Source organism: Pezoporus occidentalis, unplaced genomic scaffold, assembly GCF_034315485.1.
Source record: "Pezoporus occidentalis ecotype Australia unplaced genomic scaffold, CSIRO_AGI_Poc_V1 ctg195, whole genome shotgun sequence".
NCBI classification, from domain to species: Eukaryota; Metazoa; Chordata; class Aves; order Psittaciformes; family Psittacidae; genus Pezoporus; species Pezoporus occidentalis.
The window spans coordinates 464,489-486,636 of record NW_026913800.1 but is presented as its reverse complement, the minus strand read 5'-3'; the positions used below and the strand labels follow the sequence as shown (position 1 = coordinate 486,636).

The following is a 22,148-nucleotide window of genomic DNA, read 5'->3' as shown; positions in this document are numbered from 1 at the left end:
GAGAGAGAATTTTCCAGGCCTCTCAATGCAGCCATTTCCCAGGGGCTTCACAGAAGAACATCAGACTTTTATTTTTAGTTTCTTCTGAACTCTGATACAGTACGTGTCTACTTAAGAGAGGGAAAAAATGGGTATTCAAGGAGAGGCTATGATTAAATCACCACATTCCCAAACACTGGCACTAGAGTGACTATCTTTCAACTCTGCTGTTTGAAGCTGGCTGTTCCCTGAAACAATTAGACAGAGATAAGACCTCAGAGGGCGCTCCAGTCTCTGTGAATGAGTTTCAGTATCACAAGTGAGTTTTAAAGTACCTTTTCCTAAAATGCGGTCAGAGAACACTCATCTCTTCCACAAGGAGAGCAAAGGGGTGACAACCAGATGGGGGTAGTACCACCTACAGCCTGTAACTATTTGAGCAGCATTATGTGGGCATAAGCAAATCGATCATGCCCATTACATAAGAAAACAGCATGCACCCGGATCTCCTGTAATAGGGTCTTACCTAAAGAAAAATCTTTGTTGATCTTCTTCTTGTCCATTCCACCTAAATATCCGTTTTCACTGAGAGAGATGACACGCTTGGAAACAGCCCCTGAGCTTGCCAGTTTGCTTCCTCTTTCCTCTTGTACCCTCGACAGCTTCTCCTCATCCACCTCCTCTCCTGAGTCTGCGCTCTTAATGCTCAGACGTCTCATCCGGGACACAGAGTCAACTTCTTTCATTCGTACTAAGCGATCCATGGCAGTCCGGCTAGGTGGAGAAGTGAGCTTGCCTTGGAGTGTCTCTATCACTTTTGAAGTGCTTCTCACTCTCTTTTCTGAATGTGGATACACAGTTGACTTGCAAACCAAGTTTTGGTCCTCACCTTGGCTGGGACTCGCAGGTTGTTCAAGAACTTGCTCTGTTACCTGTGGTTTAGCACTGGTTTCCTGGTGAGCAGTCTCGCATTCATCAGGGTATAAAGATCGGCCTCCTACTCTGACAAAAAGAGCACTTTCTGTCCAGCCACACTTTCGTCTGCCTTCATAAGAACCCTCTTTTTTTTTTCCTTTGTCACTTACTGTGCTCCCCACTGATGACCCAAAGTCCTGGGCACCATTTGCAGGGCTAGTGCTTGGGTGGGGCTCAAGGCGGTCATCTGGAAGGAGAGACTCCACTGCTATATCTATACCTAAAATCCTTGCAGCTCTTGCCTGCAATGACTCATTCACAGGGATTTCCACTGCATTTGCATTTGAAGAGTAATCGGAACTGTTAGCACCGGGTCCTGGGGCTACATCAAGTCCCACTGACCTCAAATCTGGCTCTGAGCGTCCATGGTTCCTCTTCGTTAGTGACAAGCATACTACCGAGCCTCTCTCTAATACTGCATCATTTGTGGGAGTTGCACCTTTGCTCAGCTTAACAAAGTCTAGGTAATTTTGGTCTTCACTCATAGCCTGCAAGACAGGGTTATTGAAAGGATTACTGTGACATGAACTGCTTGGGCTACTGGACAAAACTCTCTGGAGAGGCTCCATGTCAACTGGCTGCTTGCTTTTTATGTTCTTGGCTTCCCCCATCCTCATTTCTGTTATCAGACTTCCATCTGCTGGTCTGACTCCTTCACTGCTCCCTCCTGGCTGCAAAGAGCCTTGAGAACCAATGCTGCCTGGCTCGCCACCATGCTCCGTCCCCACACTCCAACTTTCAGACTTACTTTTAACTCTTCCTGACTTAAATACAGGCCCTTCTGGCACAACCATTTCCGATTTCCCACTGTGTTTTGGCTCCTGGTTCAACTTCTCATTTCTGGACGCCCTCCTTTGCCTAAGGACACCTGCCTGCAGGGAAGCCACAGCACTTTCCAAATCTTCTTCACTGCTTGTGCTCTCCTCCTGCTCTTGCAGCTCCTTGTTAAAACTTTCTAGCTCACTTATTGCATCCCAGGGACGGCGACTTACAGGCTTCAACAGGAACTGACCAAACAGCTCTTTACTGTTGCAGGGAGCACCTGGTTCTCCCTTAATTACATCTCCCTTGGAGAGAAGGCCAGTTTCCCTCTCCTGGGCAGACATGGGCTGGCTCCGGAGCACTTTTGGGGAGGGGGCATGAAGGACTGAGGTGGCAGTCCTGGAAAATGCACTGTTGCTAGACTGGCTGAGGTACATCTGACCCTTCATACCGTAAGTGCTCTGCCTGCAGCTTCTCTCATGAGAAGGTAACTCTGTCTGGTTTGACCCTATCGTGGATAGTGTACACCCTAGAAGCTTTGGAGACAGTGGTTTGTTACTATTGGGCTGCTCAGGCTCTGTACCATGGAAAAATTGCGGGCTTTTAGGTTCTTCTGTGAAACTGGTCTGTGTCTGCTGGTCTTTGTACTGATCACCTGGCCAGGAGCCAGAGTATTTGAGCTCTCTGTGTTTTGCAGGCTGAATAAATCTGAGGTCATTCATTTGTTTGAACTCTTCTGGTCTCCACAGCTCTTGTTTTTGTAACTCATTTTTATTGGTCATGCTTCCTGTAAGCGCTTGTAACTCCAAGTCCGTTGAAGACATACTTAAGAGACTTTGTTCTTGCAAAGCCCCATTGTTATCAAACCCATTCTTACCAGGGCTCTGGGTTATGTTGTTGTTCCTATCTGTATCTGGCAGATTGGATTCTGATTTAACTGGGATAGATACCAAACAAAATATAGTTTCATTCATTTTTTTCTTTGAACTTTTTTTACTCTGCATCCCAGTTCCAGGTTCAAACTTTTTCACTTTTGTAACAGTCTCACAGGTGCTGTCCATATGTGAATTTCTTACAGAAAGTTTGCCTTTTGTGTACTCCACACTGGCTTCGTTACAGGGGCTGTGATTAGTTGTGCTACAACTGTCTCTTTGGTCCAGCAAGGCACAGTTTTCCTGATCTTGGATGGACGGTGCCAACCATCTGTTGCTATGGGTGGAGCTGATGGAAGTTCTTTCGCCCTTTGCAGAATTGGACAAGTTTGATGCATCCAGAAAGGCACTGTTGTACTGTACTTCAAGATCTCTCTCTTGCAAAGCACCAGAACTGGGACTACGTGCATTTTCAGTGTATTTAGTGTTGTCCTGAAGACTTTCAGGTGGTGCGATTTTAATATGTCGTATCCGAGGATCATCAAAGGGAATATACTGAACAGAACGCAGGTAGTCAGCAGAGCGCCGTACATGGCTTTGCTTCCCGTGAGGAAGATGGTTGTCTTTGCAAGGGTCAACCCCTGCTTCAGAAGTATTCATGGCTGGTCGTTGGCAGGGGACAACCCGCTCTGCAGGACCCTGCTGATTGCTGCTGGCATATGTGTCTGTGTTAGGCACTTCACTGAGAGGATGCGGGGTCACGTTTTGGTGAGGTGGGGATTTGTAAGAAGGAGGAGGTACATAGACTGGGGGCTCCAAACCAGAGTCATGAATGCAAGCCTCTTGCCTTGGCTCATTAACTTTGGCTAAGTAAGAGATGGGTTCATCTTTCTGGTAGTGGTCCTGGAAACCCACAGCATGGGCAGGTGCTCTGGTCTGCCGCTGCAGTTCATAGGAGGGAGGCTTGAGAGGTTTCCCATACTTGGGTTTCACCAGGGGAAGGAGATGGCCTCCTGTTTCGTGGGGCTTGGCTGGTTCCACACTCAGTTTGTTTGGGGGATACGAGGGGGCTTTAGTTACGCTGAGTGAGTTGTTACTGTTGGTCAGGGAGGGCATTTCCACACACCTCATGCTCTCGGGTGAAAGGACCCTTGGCAACGATTGTGATTTCCCCTTGTTGCGGGTGCTCAGTACATTGTCTCCCAGAGTCAGTGAATACAGCTCTTGAAGCAGCTTCTCCCTGTCACCCTCAGACATTTGTCTCCCTACCTTTTTTGGCTGGTTCCAGCTTTCCATTCCCATACTTTGCCATCTGCAGTCACTGGGCACTTCACAGCTCTCCTGCAAGCCGCGTCTTCTGCTGTACCCTGAACCTGTGCCCACCTTCAGCTGACTCTCCTTGGGGTGCTGGGGTGCCCCCGGGGCTGCAGCCAGGCCTTTCATTTCCACACCGGCTTTCTGGGAATAGCTCAGGAGCACACTGAAGTCCTGTCCTCGTCTTCTCCAGTAGGCAAGATCTTTATCAGTCTTGGGCTGGGAAGACCGCGCTAATTGAGGCCTGTCATACACCCTGAAAAAGAAACAGTGTCACAGGCCATTTGCACAGATGCCTGCTTTTTCTTTTATGAGTAAAGCACATTAGGAGGTCAAATGTGGAGTTATGCCAATGGGGTTTGTGTAATCTATTTGCAATGAGATGATATTATGACTTTAATGAGAGGATTTAAAAGTCAGTCATTAATGAGAGTAAAGGAAGGGACCAACGCTCTGCTGGCACATTGTTAGCTATGCAAAAAGCCGTTAGAGAGAGAAACAAATGCACACAGTTACATGCTGTGCAAGCATGCACAGCCCTCCTCAATGGACACCAGAAAACCAGAAATAATTGCGCGAAACTTATTTCTGCACTCTGTTACATCAAAATCTATAGATGTCAAGGGGACTACTGTGATACACAAGTTTAACAGTAATCCAAAAAGCAGAGGTAAGTAGAGCAGATAGAGGGCTATTTCATAAGATATATTCTGTAAGAAACATGATTTGCATCCTACTGCAAGAACTGAAATTTTACATGTTGTTTCCAGTGTTGTTTCTTTTCATTTTTCCGAGGGAATAAATTCCTTCAAAATACTTTGGATTAAATGACACATGCCACAACAACGGTGATGCATCAGCACAATTCTGATTAAGGGGGAACCAATATTTAAAATCTAAAATACCTCAAAAGAAGTATAAATTTCCCATATAAAAGAGGGATTAACTCCAGCAATCCATTCCTTTCCAAGCCTAACGATTCTATGATTCTATGATTACTGAAATATGAAAGACATGAGTCATTTTACTATGGATTAAAAATCCAGAACACAGATTTACATGAACAGAATAAGCTCTTTGTGTGTTCTGAATGGTGTAAACTGTTTTACATATTACTGTGGAACAAAATCAGTACCCTTCTATATAAATAATTAATTCATCTTCTACTTGAACTATGTTCTCTATTCTTGTACCTGAGGTGTCCAACAATATAACTGCCTTTACACTCTGTGGTTGCCACCAGCATAAGAGTGGAAAGAAAAATCAAAATTGACAGAAATAGGACAAGTATGCAGATAGAACCCAAGAATTTCTTTCTCTTCCCTCCACCCCAAGGTATATAAACAGTCATCTGGCTCTTTTTTACTAAAAAAAACCTCATGTATTTAAATAGTAGTTTGTAAAAACTTAATACAACTCAAAATTTGGAATGAAAATTAAGCAATCCAAACCCACAGCAATTTTCTTTTGTGTATATTAACTTCATCCATGACTATAAAAGTTTAAAAACCAAACTGGGATAACGAGCATCTTGTTCATATTAATTCAACTGGATTAAGACTTAACATCTGAACAAAATGTTCTGCTGCTAAAGCGCAAAGTACAGTTCAATTGCTGAACCTCAGGAAGTAACAGACATAGAATCATAGAATCAACCAGGTTGGAAAATACCTTCAAGATCATCAAGTCATCTTCATTAATCAGTGAGATACAACAGAATACCTGCTACATTGGAAACTTGATTGCAGGGACAACAAACATTTCTGTGCCCCTCTGCATGTGGAGACACTGAGTTGAACAAATGCTGCCACCTTTTGAGATTATCAGATCTACCTATTCAACTCATCCCCACATTGCTATGGCACCATCTGTATGTGTGTTTACAAAACAAGGTGACAAACAGTGTCTAGCACTAGTGAGGAGGGAATGCAGAGATTGCTCCTTCTGTTTGATTTTATCCATTATTTTAAAAGGGTCTGCAGAAATTGCAGAAAGTACAGAGTCATAGATTCCAAGATCAGAAGAGACTGTTATGATTATTTAGTTTGACATCTTGCCCAACACAGACTATCAGACTTCCCTAAAATGATTCCTGCTTCAGTGGTAGCATGTCTTTCAGAAAAGCATCTACAAATCTTGATCTTTATATTTCCAGAGATGATGTTGCAAAGCTTAATTCACCATCAAAAATATCAAAGCAAACCCAAATTCTTATTAACCTAAATATAAAAACATCCAGGGAAGGAGGTAAGGTAGACAATAATATTGAGATATGCAACAATTTCAACTAACAGCATGGGAACGGAATGGGCTACCTGTTTAAAGGATTTAACAGGAAATCAGGAAAGGGAAGGAAGCATTACTCGACTCTTTCCTAGGAAACCACCAAAACAGAAGAGTTTTAGTTAGTTTGCTTTTTTTAAAAACAAACAAAATCCAAGCTCAGTCATTTATTAAAGTAAATTAGCCCAAGTTAGGACAGCTTCAGTTACAGAAAGGTTGTGTCTCCATTTATTAAAAGCTGTTTAAAAGATTAAATTTATTTTTAAAGATTAAAATATTAATAACTAGGCTCCAGTAATTAATTTTGGAACATGATACAAACCACCACATAACATGTACCATGTCATCATTGCAACATGAGTGCAGAAAAGATATTTAAAAGGAGGTATTCAGAGCATTTTAAGACTGATCTTTTCTATGATCTATTCACAAGATGGACAATATCAGTCTCTCCAGCTCCTGGCTCAGGTGCTAGAAGTGGTTACAGCCAGCCTGTATTGTAGGCAGCATAAACCTCTGGAGAGCAAGGCACTGCACTGTGCAGTGGAAAGGGGATGCTCCACAGCCTTCCAAAGGACACTCCTGCTTAGCTCCAGCCTGAAGGCTCCCCTCCTTCCAAGGACGGAAAACAACTCCTGCACATGTGCACACTGCAGGTATGGCAGTGGGGCAGCACTGCACAACCGCACTGCTTACGGCCACTACTGCAGCAGAGCGCCTCCTTCTGGGATAGATGACACTTTTGGGTCTTGGGTCAATGAAGTGGTGGGAAGAAGAATCCAAGGGGCACCCCAAGTTCAAAATGCTCCACTACAGCCTCATCAATGCTACATTTTTAGATGGCAAACACCAGTCATGCTGCAGTCTTCATGTCCAGGACATATTATCAATGAAAAGATCCCAGAGCTCCTCTTAGCAGTAGCTAGTCTCTGATCATGCTACTACAGAATTCTGGGTCACCCCATGATGTGCCAGTACTGATGCACAAACAAATGCACACCTGGACACAGCTGCTTGCAACTGCTTCAAAGCTGCGAGGGGTGCCAAGGAGGGAGCGGTCCCATGGGACCAACCAGGAAGATGTAAGTGCCAGTGACAGAGAGGTCCCATGGGACCAAGGAGGTAGATTTTAACATCAAGAACTGTTTTCTAACAGGCCTGCTTCTAACGAATATCAAGTTTGCTATCATGAAATGCTGTAAACTGAATCTGTATCTAATGAAAACTGCTCAAAAAAACTCCCCAAACTATTGCTAGCTTTCTATGAACTTTAGGTCTTTGCAAGAAACGAGGCCATCAGTCCACCCTGCACTACCTGCACTACCTGTATTTCACCAAGCTGCCATACTCAGAGCAATGGGTGGAAGCTGCCCAGTTCCCCTAGGGTGACTGACCAGCAGGACCTCACATGATGCACATAATGCGGCCAGAAGTGAAGGAGTATGGCACAGGCTTCAAGTCAAAACCCTGCAGAATGAGGCCACTGTAGGGCTCTTGAGGGAGTTTTTGTCCCTGTTTTTGGCTTCCTGTATGCAAATAGTAGGCAGTAGGCCCCCAGTAACCCATGGTGCCTGAGCTGCTTTGTACCCAACCAAGAGGCACTGTTCAGAAATTTCCAGGATTTGGCATCAAGGGGAAAACTTTTCAGAGGGCTGCTTTGGACACTGGCAGCTTCTGTTCTGGTTTGGGAGCCTGTCCTCACATAAAATTTACCAAGCCCTAGCATTGGGAAACACCAGCACACTTTTCTAATATTTCCAGCAGGTGATCTCATTAATGATGTCTATTTCTGCCTAAATTTGCTAGTTACCAACATAGTTTCTCCCACACAAACAGCTGAGCAAAGTGCCTTTTCTCTCCACTCAGAAGAGAAGCAGGAGAGAGTTCTATGAATCCTGTCATGTCTACCAATAGGGTCAGCTTTCCCATCTTTTTTGCCTCGTCTCCTTTCCCAAACCTTTACTGTGAGACCTCCTCATGCTCAGTTAAGTAAGGACAGTGAGGACAGCCCTCCCATCATCCGCTTCACTTTGCCTGAGGAACAACGGGACGGAGCAAAACATTACTTCTCAGCTCCACCAGGGTGCCACTCCCCCCTCGCAGGCAGCAGCAGCGGGCGGTGTGATGTGCCCACATGCAGTTGCTATGAAGCCTGTCTCCTCCTCCTCCTCCTCTGCAAAGTTTCATCAGCATAACCACCACAATGAGTGGAGACAACAGCATCATCTCCTGCCATCATGAAACACCCTGAGCCCTGCAAACCTGTCTGCGTAGGCAGCAACGAGGTGGGCAATGTCACTCTCTTCTGTGGTGCTTGGAAGGTGATTAGCTCTTCTATATCAGTGAGTGGTATGGGCAAGAGTACGGTGTAGATAATTCCCTGGCTGAGGAGCCCGAGTGATGCTCCAGATTGCCATGGAGCTGGGTCAAGGTCTGTGAAGGCAACTGGGACATACTCTGCCTCTTCTGGGCTTTTCCTGCTGTGGTGCAGCACTGGGAAGGCAGTGCCAGGAAACAGCTGCAGGAAGCCTGCAGTGCCCGAAGAGCAGTGTCTTCATGCTGGATCTTTCTGGGTGGTTGTCACCTCTTCAGGCCTAAATGGTTCCCAAATCTCTGCAGCGTGTAGTTCTTTCCCAGCCTGAGAACCAGGAATCTATTTCCTACGACAGCACAGAAACCAGACAGTGGGAGAGATCAAAATCCCCAGTGGAATTCACCATGGCCTACCTGTAAAAGGCCAAAACATTCCAAAGTGGGTCCCCTTCCCTTCAGTTTCAAAACAGCTCACACCTGCACGGCAGCCCTGTGCCTCAGATGTGCCTGAGGGTCAGGAAGGGGCCTGTCACCCTGGCTGGAGCTCGGCAATTGAAACACGGGTGCTGCAGCACTGAAGCTGCAGCCAGCTTTCCTGGATCTGTCCCAGAGGGCTCGCTCCTCCCTTCCTGTACCAGCAGCGCAGTGGCGTGCTCTGCACCAGAGGTACTCTGCACACCCAGGGGTGGCAAGAAAGGCACGGCTCAGACAAAGGTTTTCCCTTGTTCATAGCTGCTAGTGCCTTGTAAGAGTTCCCAATAGGCTCTCTGGGAATCGGAGTTTGCTGTGACAATAAGAAAAGAGTTCTATCTTTATGAAGGTGTGACACAGCCACTTCCAAGGCTGTGTTCCCTATATAATGCGGAAAAGACATTTTAAAAAAACAGACTATAGTATTTAACTACGCTGTAGACTGACAGGTTCCACTCCTTGCATTTTGAGTCTTAGAAAGAGACGTTTAAATTGTCAGATTGCGTTATTCTGTATTTAGCCATCATGAGCAGTTACAGATACCTCTGCCATGTCTGAAACATGGGGCAGATATGTGATCCCCCAGAGATGCACTCGGAGAAGAGGGATTCAGGGAGGCAGCAGTCCTCCCTTGCCACCATGCACCCACACAGGCTCTACCTTACAGGGTGTGGGAGCAGCAGCATGGGAGTAGCTTCCAGCCTTGTACAGCCATATATCTTCTTCACACCAGTTTTTCTCCATACTGTAAACTCGGTTCCAAGGCCAAGCACCACCCCTCCTTGGCCCCCCTGTGCACCCTCTTCCCCTGCTTCAATACCTTTTCCCCTCTCATTCTTTCTGTCTTCCCTCACTTTATTGCTGTCCAGCTTACTTTACCCATAACACACCATGAAGAATCCTCCTCATTACCTTTAAACCTGTGTCCTCTCCTTCCTTCTGCAGAAGGGCTGGTTCCACCTGGGGACTTTCATTACGGCTGGGATGTGCTGCCCTAGGACTGCTTTGCAGAGCTCACATCTCTTCCTGCCCATTATCCTAGCTGGCAGCCAGGAGCCATTCCTGCTCCAGGCAAGCAGAGTTGCAAGCAGAAGAGACATGAGGGACAAGCCCAGCAGTCAGGGCCCAGAAGCCTTTGCCACATGAAGGTCTTCCTAAGAGGACAACCTCCCAAGGCAACAGCGTTTTGCCCTGCTTTCAGTTTCAGGCCCACTGGGCAGGAGGAAGGGGCTTTTCCTTGTAAACTATCGTCACACGTGGGCTGGCTTCCAGTCCTGCTCTAGCCCCTTTCCTTTGTTCATCTGCAGCACTCAAATAGCTGCAGAACAATGGCCAAGCGGCGGTGTGTACACACAGCTCTTCCTGCCCAGCCTGCCCCAACCCCAGCACGCACGTACTCCGTGTTAAGCAAGCCACGGTTGTACAAGCACATTTTATGGAGTGACGACAAGAGCTTCCACTGGCTTGGAGTGGTTTTAAAAAGAAATTCACAGGCACCTTCTCATGTTTACTCCACGAGAGCAGCCTTAAAAAAACAAGAAAGTCCTTGGTGCATTTAGGCACACCCTAATGTGTTCAGCACGTGGCTAAATCCACAGCAAAAATCAGGGTGTGTATATGGCAGAAGAAGAAGCTTCAGTTTTTTAAAACTAAAGGAAGAGCTTTTGCCTCCCTCCTTTTTTTTTCACTGTACTTGGACTGAGCTTTTCTAAACCCATCAGAAAGGCCTTTCTAATACAGACCACATCAGTAAATTAAATATTCCACTTCCCCTCACCCCAATATTCTCAAAGGCCTACCTCTAAGCAGAAGATGAATGGATGTGCCACTGCTTCGTGTGGACTTGCACTGCATGGAAATGGTCACCAGTATGGGAGCAGAAAAGGAGTACAGGAAGGCGGTGTCAGAGGTTAGGGTCATGCTTAGTTAACTGTCAGCACCAAAAGGAAGAGAAAGCAAAGCCATGGCATGATGCTGAAACTTACCCCCCTTCTGAAGTATGAAAAGTGGACAAACCCTGAAGGTCATGGTGGTAACCAGGACCTGCTTGCCTCCCTTGGCTCCCATGGCTGCTTTCAGTGCCGTTTGAGTTGGTTTTCACCAGAGGTTTCTTGCTGTAAGCCCCAGCTCTTGATTCTGCCTCAAATCCATTCAGCGTTCTCTGAGCAGATCTGTTCCTTGTGATTTCCTGCCGGTATTCATCATACCTGTTCTCATATGAAACAGGGGGATTTTTTGACAACTTGTATCCATGAGAAATAAGGAGGTCCTCGACACTGAACATGTTGTGCTGATTTCACTCACAGCTGTGCCATCAAAAAGCTCTTTCCAGAAGGATCCATCACTGGAAAACAAAACCATAAACAAACAGAAGGTTGCTTTAAACAAGGAAAGATATCTTTGATCAGCTGATAGGCTACTGAAGCTGAAAGTCTCATTCTCTGGCTTCAGTGCTCTTCAGCATCAAACAGATGAAGCAAAGTGCATGCAGATTCTGACAAATCATGTGCCGACCTTCCCTAGGCAATACACCTCCATGCAGTCAGCCCAGCAGCAGATGCTGCACTGCTGCTGACTCAGTCTGTTCCACTGAAGAATTCACTGGTGATTGCAGCTTTCAGATGTCACTAAGTGATCTCATAAAACCACTTTGCACCAGAGGTAAGCTCACACTTTCTGTAAAAAACAATTTTTTTCTAGTCATGGAGAGGTGTATTCTGTATTACATTTGGAGTTGCTGCAGGAGGGGGTGGATTACAAGGCAGCATGCCTCTCCCTACAGCTCTGCATATTCTATTAAGAAAAAATGTTCACATGAACAAGGACAAAATATGCATGAGAACAAAAATTAATTTTATGCAACCACATGAGAAACCCAGGTAATATCATGCATACCCCAGCTAAACAGTCTGGTTTTACAGATTACTTTGTTTTCAGCCTCTTGGTCTCCTGGAAGGAGTAATCCTCCAGAGTAATAAGGAGTAATCAGTAATCCTCAACTAGAATAATACAAACCCTAAGACTTCAAGCACAGTCTATTTTTACAACACAACTGCACTGTGTAAAATGATTGGCAACAACCTGAGATGATAGTGTCTGTTGTGTCTCAATGACTTCCAAGTCATGGGACAGTCATGACTTCTCTTCCTGGTCACCAGGGCTGACCTCAATTCTGCACTGCTAGAGCAAAGATCCAGTAAACTCAGTTAGTTGACTGGCAACAATCTTTATTTCCTAAATCACTCTCACATCTTTATGGAATTATGGCAACTATAGAATACCCATTCTCCCAGAGTTTCAAAATCCATGAAAGATAATGATCTATTCTGTAGGTTGTGTGTAATGATGGACCCATTCTGATACATTCCTCCTTGCTTGGGCTGTATTACTAGAATCATAGAATCATAGAATCGTTAGGGTTCAAAAGGACCTTAAGATCATCTAGTTCCAACCTCCCTGCCATGGGCAGGGACACCTTATGCTAAATCATATCACTCAAGGCTCTGTCCAACCTGGTCTTGAACACTGCCAGGGATGGAGCATTCACAACCTCCCTGGGCAACCCATTCCAGTGCCTCACCACCCTAACAGGAAAAAATTTCCTCCTTATATCCAATCTAAACTTCCCCTGTTTAAGTTTTAACCCGTTACCCCTTGTCCTATCACTACAGTTTCTAATGAAGAGTCCCTCTCCAGCATCCCTACAGGCCCCCTTCAGATATTGAAAGGCTGCTATGAGGTCTCCACGCAGCCTTCTCTTCTCCAGGCTGAACAGCCCCAACTTCCTCAGCCTCTCTTCATACAGGAGGTGCTCCAGTCCCCTCATCATCCTCGTGGCCCTTCTCTGGACTTGTTCCAACTGTCTCATGTCCTTTTTATGCTGAGGACACCAGAACTGCACGCAGTGCTCCAGGTGAGGTCTCACAAGAGCAGAGCAGAGGGGCAGGATCACCTCCTCTGACCTGCTGGTCACGCTCCTTTTGATGCAGCCCAGGATACGGTTGTCCTTCTGGGCTGTGAGCGCACACTGAAGCCGGCTCATGTTCAGTTTCTCATCAACCAACACCCCCAAGTCCTTCTCCACAGGGTTGCTCTGAATCTCTTCTCTGCCCCACCTGTAGCTGTGCCTGGGATTGCTCCGACCCAGGTGTAGGACCTTGCACTTGGCATGGTTAAACTTCATGAGGTTGGCATCAGCCCACCTCACAAGCGTGTCAAGGTCCCTCTGGATGGCATTCCTTCCCTCCAGTGTATCAACCGAACCACTCAGCTTGCTGTCATCGGCAAACTTGCTGAGGGCGCACTCAATCCCACTGTCCATGTCAGCGACAAAGATGTTAAACAAGACCGGTCCCAACACTGATCCCTGAGGGACACCACTCGTTACTGGTCTCCAGCTGGACATTGAGCCATTGACCACAACTCTTTGCATGCGGCCAGCCAGCCAGTTCTTCATCCACCAAGTGGTCCATCCGTCAAACTGATGTCGCTCCAATTTAGAGACAAAGATGTTGTGTGGGACAGTGTCAAACACCTTACACAAGTCCAGGTAGATGACATCAGCTGCTCTACCCCTGTCCATCAGTTCTGTAGCCCCATCATAGAAGGCCACCAAATTGGTCAGGCAGGATTTCCCCTTAGTGAAGCCATGTTTTGGCTGTCACCAAGCACCTTGTTGATTTTCATGTGCCTTAGCATGCCTTCCAGGAGAATCTGCTCCAAGATTTTGCCAGCCACAGAGGTGAGACTGACTGCTCTGTAGTTCCCCGGGTCATCCATTTTCCCCTTCCTGAAAATGGGGGTTATATTTCCCTTTTCCCAGTCATCGGGAACTTCACCTGACTGCCATGATTTCTCAAATATGATGGCCAGCAGCTTCGCAACTTCATTTGCCAGCTCCTTCGGGACCCGCAGATGGATCTCATCAGGACCCATGGACTTGTGCACGTTCAGATTTTTAAGATGGTCTCGAACCAGTTCCTCTCCTACAGTGGGCCCAAGGTCTTCATTCTCACAGTCCCTGCATCTGCCTTCCAAGACTTGGGTGGTTTGGTCAGAGCCTTTGTCAGTGAAGACCGAGGCAAAGAAGTCATTAAGAACCTCAGCCTTCTCCAAATCCTGTGTAGCCAGTTCTCCTGAGAGCTTCCTGAGGGGGCCTACATTGTCCCTAGTCTGTTTTTTATTTGCTATGTACTTGTAGAATCCCTTCTGTTATCTTTAATACCTCTAGCTAAGTTTAATTCTAACTGGGCCTTAGCTTTCCTGTCCCTAGCTTCCCGGACAACATCCCTGTATTCTTCCCATGCCACCTGTCCTTGCTTCCACTTATTATAAGCCTCTTTTTTCATTTGAATTTTCCTCAGCAGCTCCTTATCCATCCAAGGAGGTCTCCTGGCCCTCCTGCTGCACTTCCTTCTGGTTGGGATGCAAAGAAGAAAGAAATTAAAACAAAAGGTGGATAAAGAAGTGAAACACACAGAAATAGATCAGTTATGTAAAACACTTAAGATGATCTTCCCCACACGAAGAGTTCACTTAACATGCCTGGTGAGTACTCTGTGTCCTTAGAAGTAGTAGGTCTACCTGAGGACCAGGAGCCCAGCATCATCAGCTAGTCAAAACGAGATAGTCTCTGCAAAGATCCTGACAAACAAGTACTTTATACACTGGTTTCTAATGTTCTTCATGGGCAAGAAGAAAGAACTCTGTTCACTGATGTTTACAATTATTTACTTGAGATGAAGCAACTACTGATTTGGCTCCTGTGCATTTATTAGTACTAAAACTCTCAAGCTACGTACACACAGAAGTTGATTGGATGGCTTAGAATGTAAACCAGCTTCTGTGGTGCAGCACTCCATATATTATGGCCACTTTTTGCCTACCCAGCACCCCAACCATTTTCTGCTCCCGCCCTGTCTCCAGGATGCTCTGCAGACTGTGGAGCCGGTCCAGCCAGCCACTCTGGTCCAGCCTGGTATGCAGCTCCTAGGCACACTGGGACACTCTAGCCGCCTCTGCCCTGCACTGCCCACAGCACTTGCCTGAGGAGAGCCCACAGCATGGAAAAACATGCACAGTTTTTATGCAGAGCCACAGCTTAACTGGGAACCTGGAACGCTGCAGAAGTGGCTTTTCAGCTTGAGAGCCTTAAACTGGTTTGTCTCTAGAGCTTTATGAATCTTCTCCCTTTTCACACACGTAACACTACACACCTTTTAAAAAAAGAGATTATTTGTTTATTTAAAGCTCTATGCTGAAGATATTTTAGGAGTATCCCTTGCTAGAACAGGATTCCAAATGCCTAATAAGCGTTCTGAGTAAGCGAGCCAGCAGTAAGTAAAAGCAGGCAGAAAGCAGAGAGGAGCAGGACACTTCCCTCTTGGAAGAAAGGAAAAGCTCTGTGCGTTATTTTTGAATGCTGACATAAAAGGCTGATTTTCCATCCACTTGCTGCCCCGGACTGTGATAGGAGCCAGGTTCGAGCAGACCAAGGGGAACAGCTGGCTGCTAGAGCTGTTCAGCTTCTAACAAGAGAAAGATCCAATGTGACCACCATAAACAGCAGAAAACAGAGTACTTGCAGGTGCAAGGAAGAAATGTGCTTTTCCTGCTATTATTGTCAGACTGGCTTGGAGCACAGTTTAACCCCCTCTCTCTGCCTCCCACTGTAATCATGGTGCCATCAGAGAGGCAAAAGCAAGTGGATAAGTAACTTCCAGCCTGTGGGGTTTACTCTGAACCTCCGCTTGGTATTGGTAGTGAGGTGCAATGGTGTGGAAATGCACCATGAGGAACCAGTGCGACTGTCTCTTCCTGCTCTGCAAATTTACCATGTGTGGAAGGGAAAGCCCTGTGGTGCTACGGGTGGTGGGAAGGCCTGGCTGGGAGCAGGATGCTATCATTGTGCCTGTCACAGCTCCACAATGGGAACAAGGCAGAGAAGCCTGCACCCCTCTGCCTGCCACGGTGCCCTCAGCACCAAAGCCCCCAGTGAGCTCTCCCCAGACCCACCACATAGAGAAATGCTCCATGCCTATGGCACAAGCTGCCAGCATCTGGTAGCAGTGGTGGCCATGGCCACTGGATGGGATGCTGTTAGGACGCATAGAACCAAGTATTGGTTTGGGTTGGAAAGGACCTTAAAGATCACCCAGTTCCAACTCCTTGCTACAGACAGGGACACCTTCCACTAGGCCAGGTTCCTCAAAGCCCTGTCCAACCTGGCCTTGGATGGGGCAGCCACAGCTTCTCTGGGCAACCTGTGCCAGTGTCTCACGACCCTCACAGTGAATAATCGGCTTGTGCAGTCATGGGGAGGTACCTTCCCCCACATCAAACCTGTCCCGGGCAGCAGAGCCAGAGGCCCTGCCTGAGCAAACCCTGCAGGACATCAACCATATCAGCACATAATGTCCACAAGGACGCCAGCCAGCTTTCCAAACCTGGCTGCAGTGCTGGGATGCTCTTCCCACCCTCCCTTAGATAAATAAATCTAAAAAATAAAATCAAAGGGATTGGATTGGCAGGAGTAACAAAACCATCGCTGCAGTGCTGTCTTGTACATACTCTGTCAGACTGGGCCAAAAGAGTAAAGGCTGAGCAGAGCTGCTAATTTGAGGGAAGATCAACAACGCTGGAAAACAGTTTGTTTTTCCAGCAGTCATTTGTTTTGTTTGCCAATGACATCAGTGCTTTCTGATAGGGTTTGCTTCCTGAGGATGCCTGCTATCTTGCCAGCGTTTCCGACTTGTCCCTAGCAGCCGGTACAGCTCCTCATAACACTGGAAACAGGGGCCAAGCTTTTCTCTGGAAACTTCTCAGCAGCACTCTTGGATGCAAAGAAACAAGCATGAATGGCGGAAATCAGCACCAGCCCCCTTGTATGCGGACACAATGGGGATCCACAGCCTCAGCAAGCGGGACACAATGAGACCACCAGACGGAAACATCATCAGAGCACCTTGTCTCGGGGTGCTCTGTCCAAAGCAGGGATCTCATCCTGGCCCTGAGAAAAGCCACAGTACTCCTGAAAGACACCCCAAAGAAATCTGGTGCTAGAGTTTCCTCTGAGCTGCTTCTGGAGCCCATTCTCAGTGGGGGAAGCACATTGTTTTCTGTCGATAGTCTGCCTTCATCTGCAGGTTTCTTTAGTGGCAGGGGTTCCCAAGCCTTATTATTTTGGAGGGTGGTGGGGGTACCACCACCACATGTACGATGACCAATACCAGCGATGATGAATGCCAACACTTTCAGCAGTGGCAGAAACAGCTCTTACCTCCATGCTCTGAAATGGTTTGCATGCCATTCCCACTCTTCCCCCTGCATGATGTTTGGAGCAGTCCATCCACGCTTTACAATCATAGGTTGGAAAAGACCTTTAAGACCATCAAGTCCAAACTTTACCCCAGGACTGCTTTAGTCCTGGTTCCAGAGAGCATCCTGGCACAGCATCCATGTACTGGGTGGGAGACCAGAAGACCTGTCTGCCCTCTGTTCTGTCTCCCCACTCTCTGCTACTTGAAATAAAGCAGAAGGTGGCAATCCTTCAACTGTTTGAATACAACCCCTGAAGTCCTTTTGGCACTTGATTTGCCTGCCCCACCTCTGCAGAACTATTTCTAACATTTTTTGTAAGTGATTCTGTATAACTGCACAGAGGAGAAAACACTGAAGGAACATGATTCATACTGCAAAATGAAGCATACAGACATCATGAATTGCCAAAATCAAGGCACCCTGCACGGACACACAAGTTGCTGCAGTTTGTAATTACATGACTTCAGGCTATTGAATTCTGCAGGACTCATACCTCAGTGGATGTGCAGGCTAGGTGATACTAGTCTTCCTGGGCTTTATCTACAGCAGCTATCCAAACACTGCTCTGAACACAGAGTTACTAACAGGCTTCTAAATTACAAAGTGCACTATCTAGATAACACATTAAACTAGCTTATCTTCACTCACGTCTGGGTGATATTATTCCCATTTCATATCAGACATGTGCCAGACAGAAGCATTTATGCAGACGGACTAATGTGAAAACAACCCTCTCCATTCTAGGCACCCAGTCTGAAGTGCTTACAACCTGATTATTTTAAAGCCGTTAACCTTAAAAGTAAGCTAGGTACATTCAAAACAACTGCTGCAAGAATCTAGTGCCTCTCCACATCAGCCCAGTTGTGGTAAGTCAAGCTATCTGCACTGTGAAGACATGGGATGAGACAAAAAACTGGCTGCAGTAATTTATCTGCCGTGCTCTTTTTCCATACCTGTGCCCATCAAATCCAGTACCAATGCTTTTGTCCAGGCAACCCTATATCCCTCCCACCTCTGCTAATTCCTCACCACCATGCAGCCCAATGCATTTCCCACTTCCCACACCCACCTGTCCTCACTGCCCTGCAGATTCCCTTCCCTGCCTTCCCGTCTCCTGGTCCCACCAGTCCAGCCACTCTTCCCACACAGCCCATCACCACACTAGCAAGGGGTAAAGTTTGCCCTGACCTCTTGCACCCCTAACAGCTTCTCCTGGTTCACATCCATCACCCCAATTTCCTCCTTCCCCTCCTGATGACCAGCTTCTGTCCCATCGACATTTCCAGCAGAAGCACCTCTGCGACTGCTTTCTGCTCCCATGTGCAAGACCCCATTTCACTTGTACCTGGAAAATGCAGGAACCATCATTATGGAGACAATCCAGCTCCACTGCCACAGCCCCGGGCAAGGGCACCATGCCAGGGCTGTGCAGGGATGCTCTGCTCACACAATGTTGGAGTCATTAGGGCACGAGCGCTGTCCTTGCACAGGGCTGGGTCACTGGTGGGCTGCTCAGCACCAGAGGATGTGGAGCTCTGACAGATGGGAGAGAAAAACCTTTGGAAAATGGAGCACCTAGAAACAGAGGCGAGTCTGCCGAGAACATGCGCAGATGTCTCTGAGCCTTGTCACCACAGATCCTGTTCCCGAACACTGCAGGTCTCAGCGGAACAGCTGGAGGATTTCTTTTCTTTACCCTTTTTAATGTGGGCAAAACAACATTCCTTCTCCTCCCTCCTCCCCCCTAATTTATCATGGAAACGGTAGAATTGGTTTAGCTGACAATATTAAAATAAATTTTGTCTGTGAGAGAGGCACAACCTGAAAGTCTCAGATCAAGCGATAAAAGCCTGACAGACTACAGTAGTAGCAAACAGGTTCTTGTGGAAGAAGTTTTAATATGAGATGGTACTACTCGCTCAGTCTAAACATAACCCCGAGCTACATCTCAGGAGAATACCTAAGTCTTTGGCCATTGTACTTGCTCCTGTTTTCTCACTCTGGCTTTGCATGTGTGCATATGAGAGAGCTTATCAAAACCAAACACATTAAATGAGGCTTTTACCTTCATCATTTCATCTTTTTGGGGACAATAAAGTCAGATGGGACTGTAAATGGCAGGCAGCCGTGCATGCAGCTGCCCTGGCATGCTGTGCCCCTGCCTTCCACTGCAGAAACCACATTCACTGGCTTGCAGACACATGCTCCATTGGGAAAGACAAAATTCATGTGCTTGAAGAGCCGTAAACAGCAATGTTCACTGTGATCAAATATTAGATATTTAACACAAAGATAGTCTAGAACACAGGAAAAAAGAGATTAGAGATATGTTGGGGGTATTCAGCTTGGCAGGGCTTAACTAAGCGTAGGCTAGGAGCAAGGAAGGAGCAGGGAACTAGCCAGGGCAGCCTCCAAGCCATGAGTAAATATCTCCTAGAAATTCTCAAGGGATGAGTGAAGGGCAAATATATTCTCTAACTTCAAACAAAAGAGGGAAGAAGACAGATCTGAGATATCATAGACCAAACAGCCTGGCTTTGATATTGACTCAGACAAACTATTATTCAACCCACTTGTAAATACTTATAACAGGTGTTGATTTATCACAAAGCAGGAGGGAGTGAGTGTGTGATCCAGGAGGAGCAGCGGCATTTCTATCACCCTGCTTCCTGCCCTGCACTGCAGCTGCATCCACTCCCACATGATAAAGTCATGAGAAAACAGAAAACACAGACTTGTCAAGAACAAATTAAGTCTAATCAATTTAATTTTCTTCTTTGACAGAGTTGGGAGCACAGTGGGTAGGGAGGAAAAAAACAGTAGAAGTCGCACATTGGAAAGAGGAAAGCTTTTGATGGATGCATGTGATAGCCTTACATGCAAACCAGGCAAATACAATTTAGGTATAATTTACTCTTGGTGGGTATACAAATGTTTCACATCTGTACTCGTAGTTATTAAATTCAATGTCAACCTGAAAAGGCACATAAGGGCTGTGCCTGGGGTCTTGTTCTGTTCAGTATTTCCATTAATGACTTGTAAATTAGAATAAAGATTACAATTACAAATCTGTAGGGAGCGCTTCCAGCATTTTCAGGGATTCCAATTAGAATAAAATCTTAATAAATTATAGACCTAGTCTGGAATTACTGACTGAGATACAATACAGGCAGGTGTAAAGCACCATGCCGAAGAAGAAGGATGCGACACAGAAGTGCAGAATGGCGTGGTACAGCAAAAGAGTCTCTGGGGCTAGGGCTGTAAAGAGAGAAGACATCAGGAGTAGTGCAGGGCTTGGTACACACAGGTGAAGAGGCTTGGAGACAGATTAAGATGAGCTTCACATGTCAGGCTCTTGACTCCTGTCAGCCCTATATTCAGTTTTTGGGCCCTACCTCAAGCAAGATGCTGCTGCCTGCTCCTTGCTCACAAGAACGGTAAGAAGTTTTAGAAGTGTGACCCCTGGAGAAGAAGCTACAAGAAGTGGGCTTGTTTAGTTGGAAGGGAAGGAGGGAGGAATGAGGGTGAGAGAATGAGAGATGATAACAAGTTTTAAATATGTCAGGCTGCTAAAAGGCAGTGATAATCTTGTCCTGCTCCCTGCGGCTGTGGAAAACTGAAGGGACTGGTTTAGCATGCAGCAAGGGAGATTTAGGTTAGATATTAGAAGGACCTGTCTAGCCATGATGATAGTGAACCACTGGTAATGCTAGGAAGTTCTGAAGCTCTATCAATAAAAGTTTTCAAGAACAGGCTAAATGAAGATCTGTCAGGGATGGAGCAGATGAAGCTAACTGGAGGCTCAAGAATGGGGTTCTGACCAAAGGACTCATATCAGATCATGGACACGCACCAGGCAAGACTTCAAGAAAGTTCCCATTATGGCCAACACCATACTGAGGCCTTCAAAGCCACTAGTACTACACACATCTCTGCTAACTACATGAGACAAAAACCTGTCAAAGCCATTGCTGGAACATAAGCCAATTTATGTCTTCCAAGGCCACTCTCTCCTATTCATCTCACCGAAATTAAAAAGAAATCCGTGAATTTCTGTGTTTAACCCTCATTACCTGCGGGCAGGAGTTCATATTTTTTCTCTAACACAGAGATTTACAGTCGGTGAAAATTACAGCACACATCCTCTTTGCATTCTTTGAGCAAAAAGTCCTCACTGAAATCACCAAGGAACTGTGCCACAGAATAAATTAATGACACAACGTGTCTCCAATAAAACTAGGAAGTGGGGAGGAGAAGAGGAGTTAAAGAGTTTATTTAACCCTCAGAAGGTAGTTATTCCTGCCTTGTATCTCACCAGTGCAGATGTATCAGCAAACACACTGTGGCATGAGAGTGAGTGCAGAGCATCTCCTGGGGGAGGCCTTAATGAGCGACGGCTGCTCTCCAGGCATTGCCAGCCCTGTTTGTCAGGAGGTTTCAGGTCACATTTAAAAGTTTGCTTTCTCAGATTTGCCAAGAAAAAATGGTAGAGAGCTAGTCTGGGTTTTCTTAAATAATGTGGGTGTTTGAATACTGGGTTCACACAGCGCTGAAACGTGTCTGAGAGGGTATGGATGGGAGTTTGTATGCGCAATAAGGTTGATTTTTAAATTTGCCATGGACCAATCCAGCAAAGAGTGAGCACTGATTCGCTGAGGCTCATAAGCATCCAAATAGAAGTAAACGCATTCATGGGAGGGAGGAAATGTCCAAGCATGCACAGATACCGCTGTTCATATTAGCTGGTTTTCAAAATGTCAACAGCTTGCTTCCACCGATGACAGAGTAGCACATTACTCCACTGAAATCGGTGCAGACTTTTTTTAGAGAAGGAGCAATTGTTAAAGAGCGCTCACTGCT

General features: G+C 46.3%; 1 protein-coding gene across 5 annotated transcripts in view; it reads right to left on the bottom strand.

Moving 5' to 3' along the window:
* The window catches only part of JCAD (junctional cadherin 5 associated), a 63,145-nt gene that overhangs the window by 5,634 nt on the left and 35,363 nt on the right, over positions 1-22,148 (bottom strand). Inside the window, exons 1-3 of one of the 5 annotated variants that reach the window (XM_062617346.1) lie at positions 9,882-10,134; positions 8,448-8,845; positions 506-4,158 (exon numbers count right to left, since the gene is read on the bottom strand). In XM_062617346.1, the coding sequence (XP_062473330.1) occupies positions 506-4,031 (3,526 nt within the window). In that variant the 5' untranslated portion in view covers positions 4,032-4,158; positions 8,448-8,845; positions 9,882-10,134. Of the gene's footprint in view, positions 1-27; positions 4,159-8,447; positions 8,846-9,881; positions 10,135-10,954; positions 11,314-12,250; positions 12,272-18,633; positions 18,655-22,148 lie in introns of those variants that run through there. The other 4 variants (XM_062617344.1, XM_062617343.1, XM_062617345.1 and 1 more) reach the window with 4 other exon arrangements.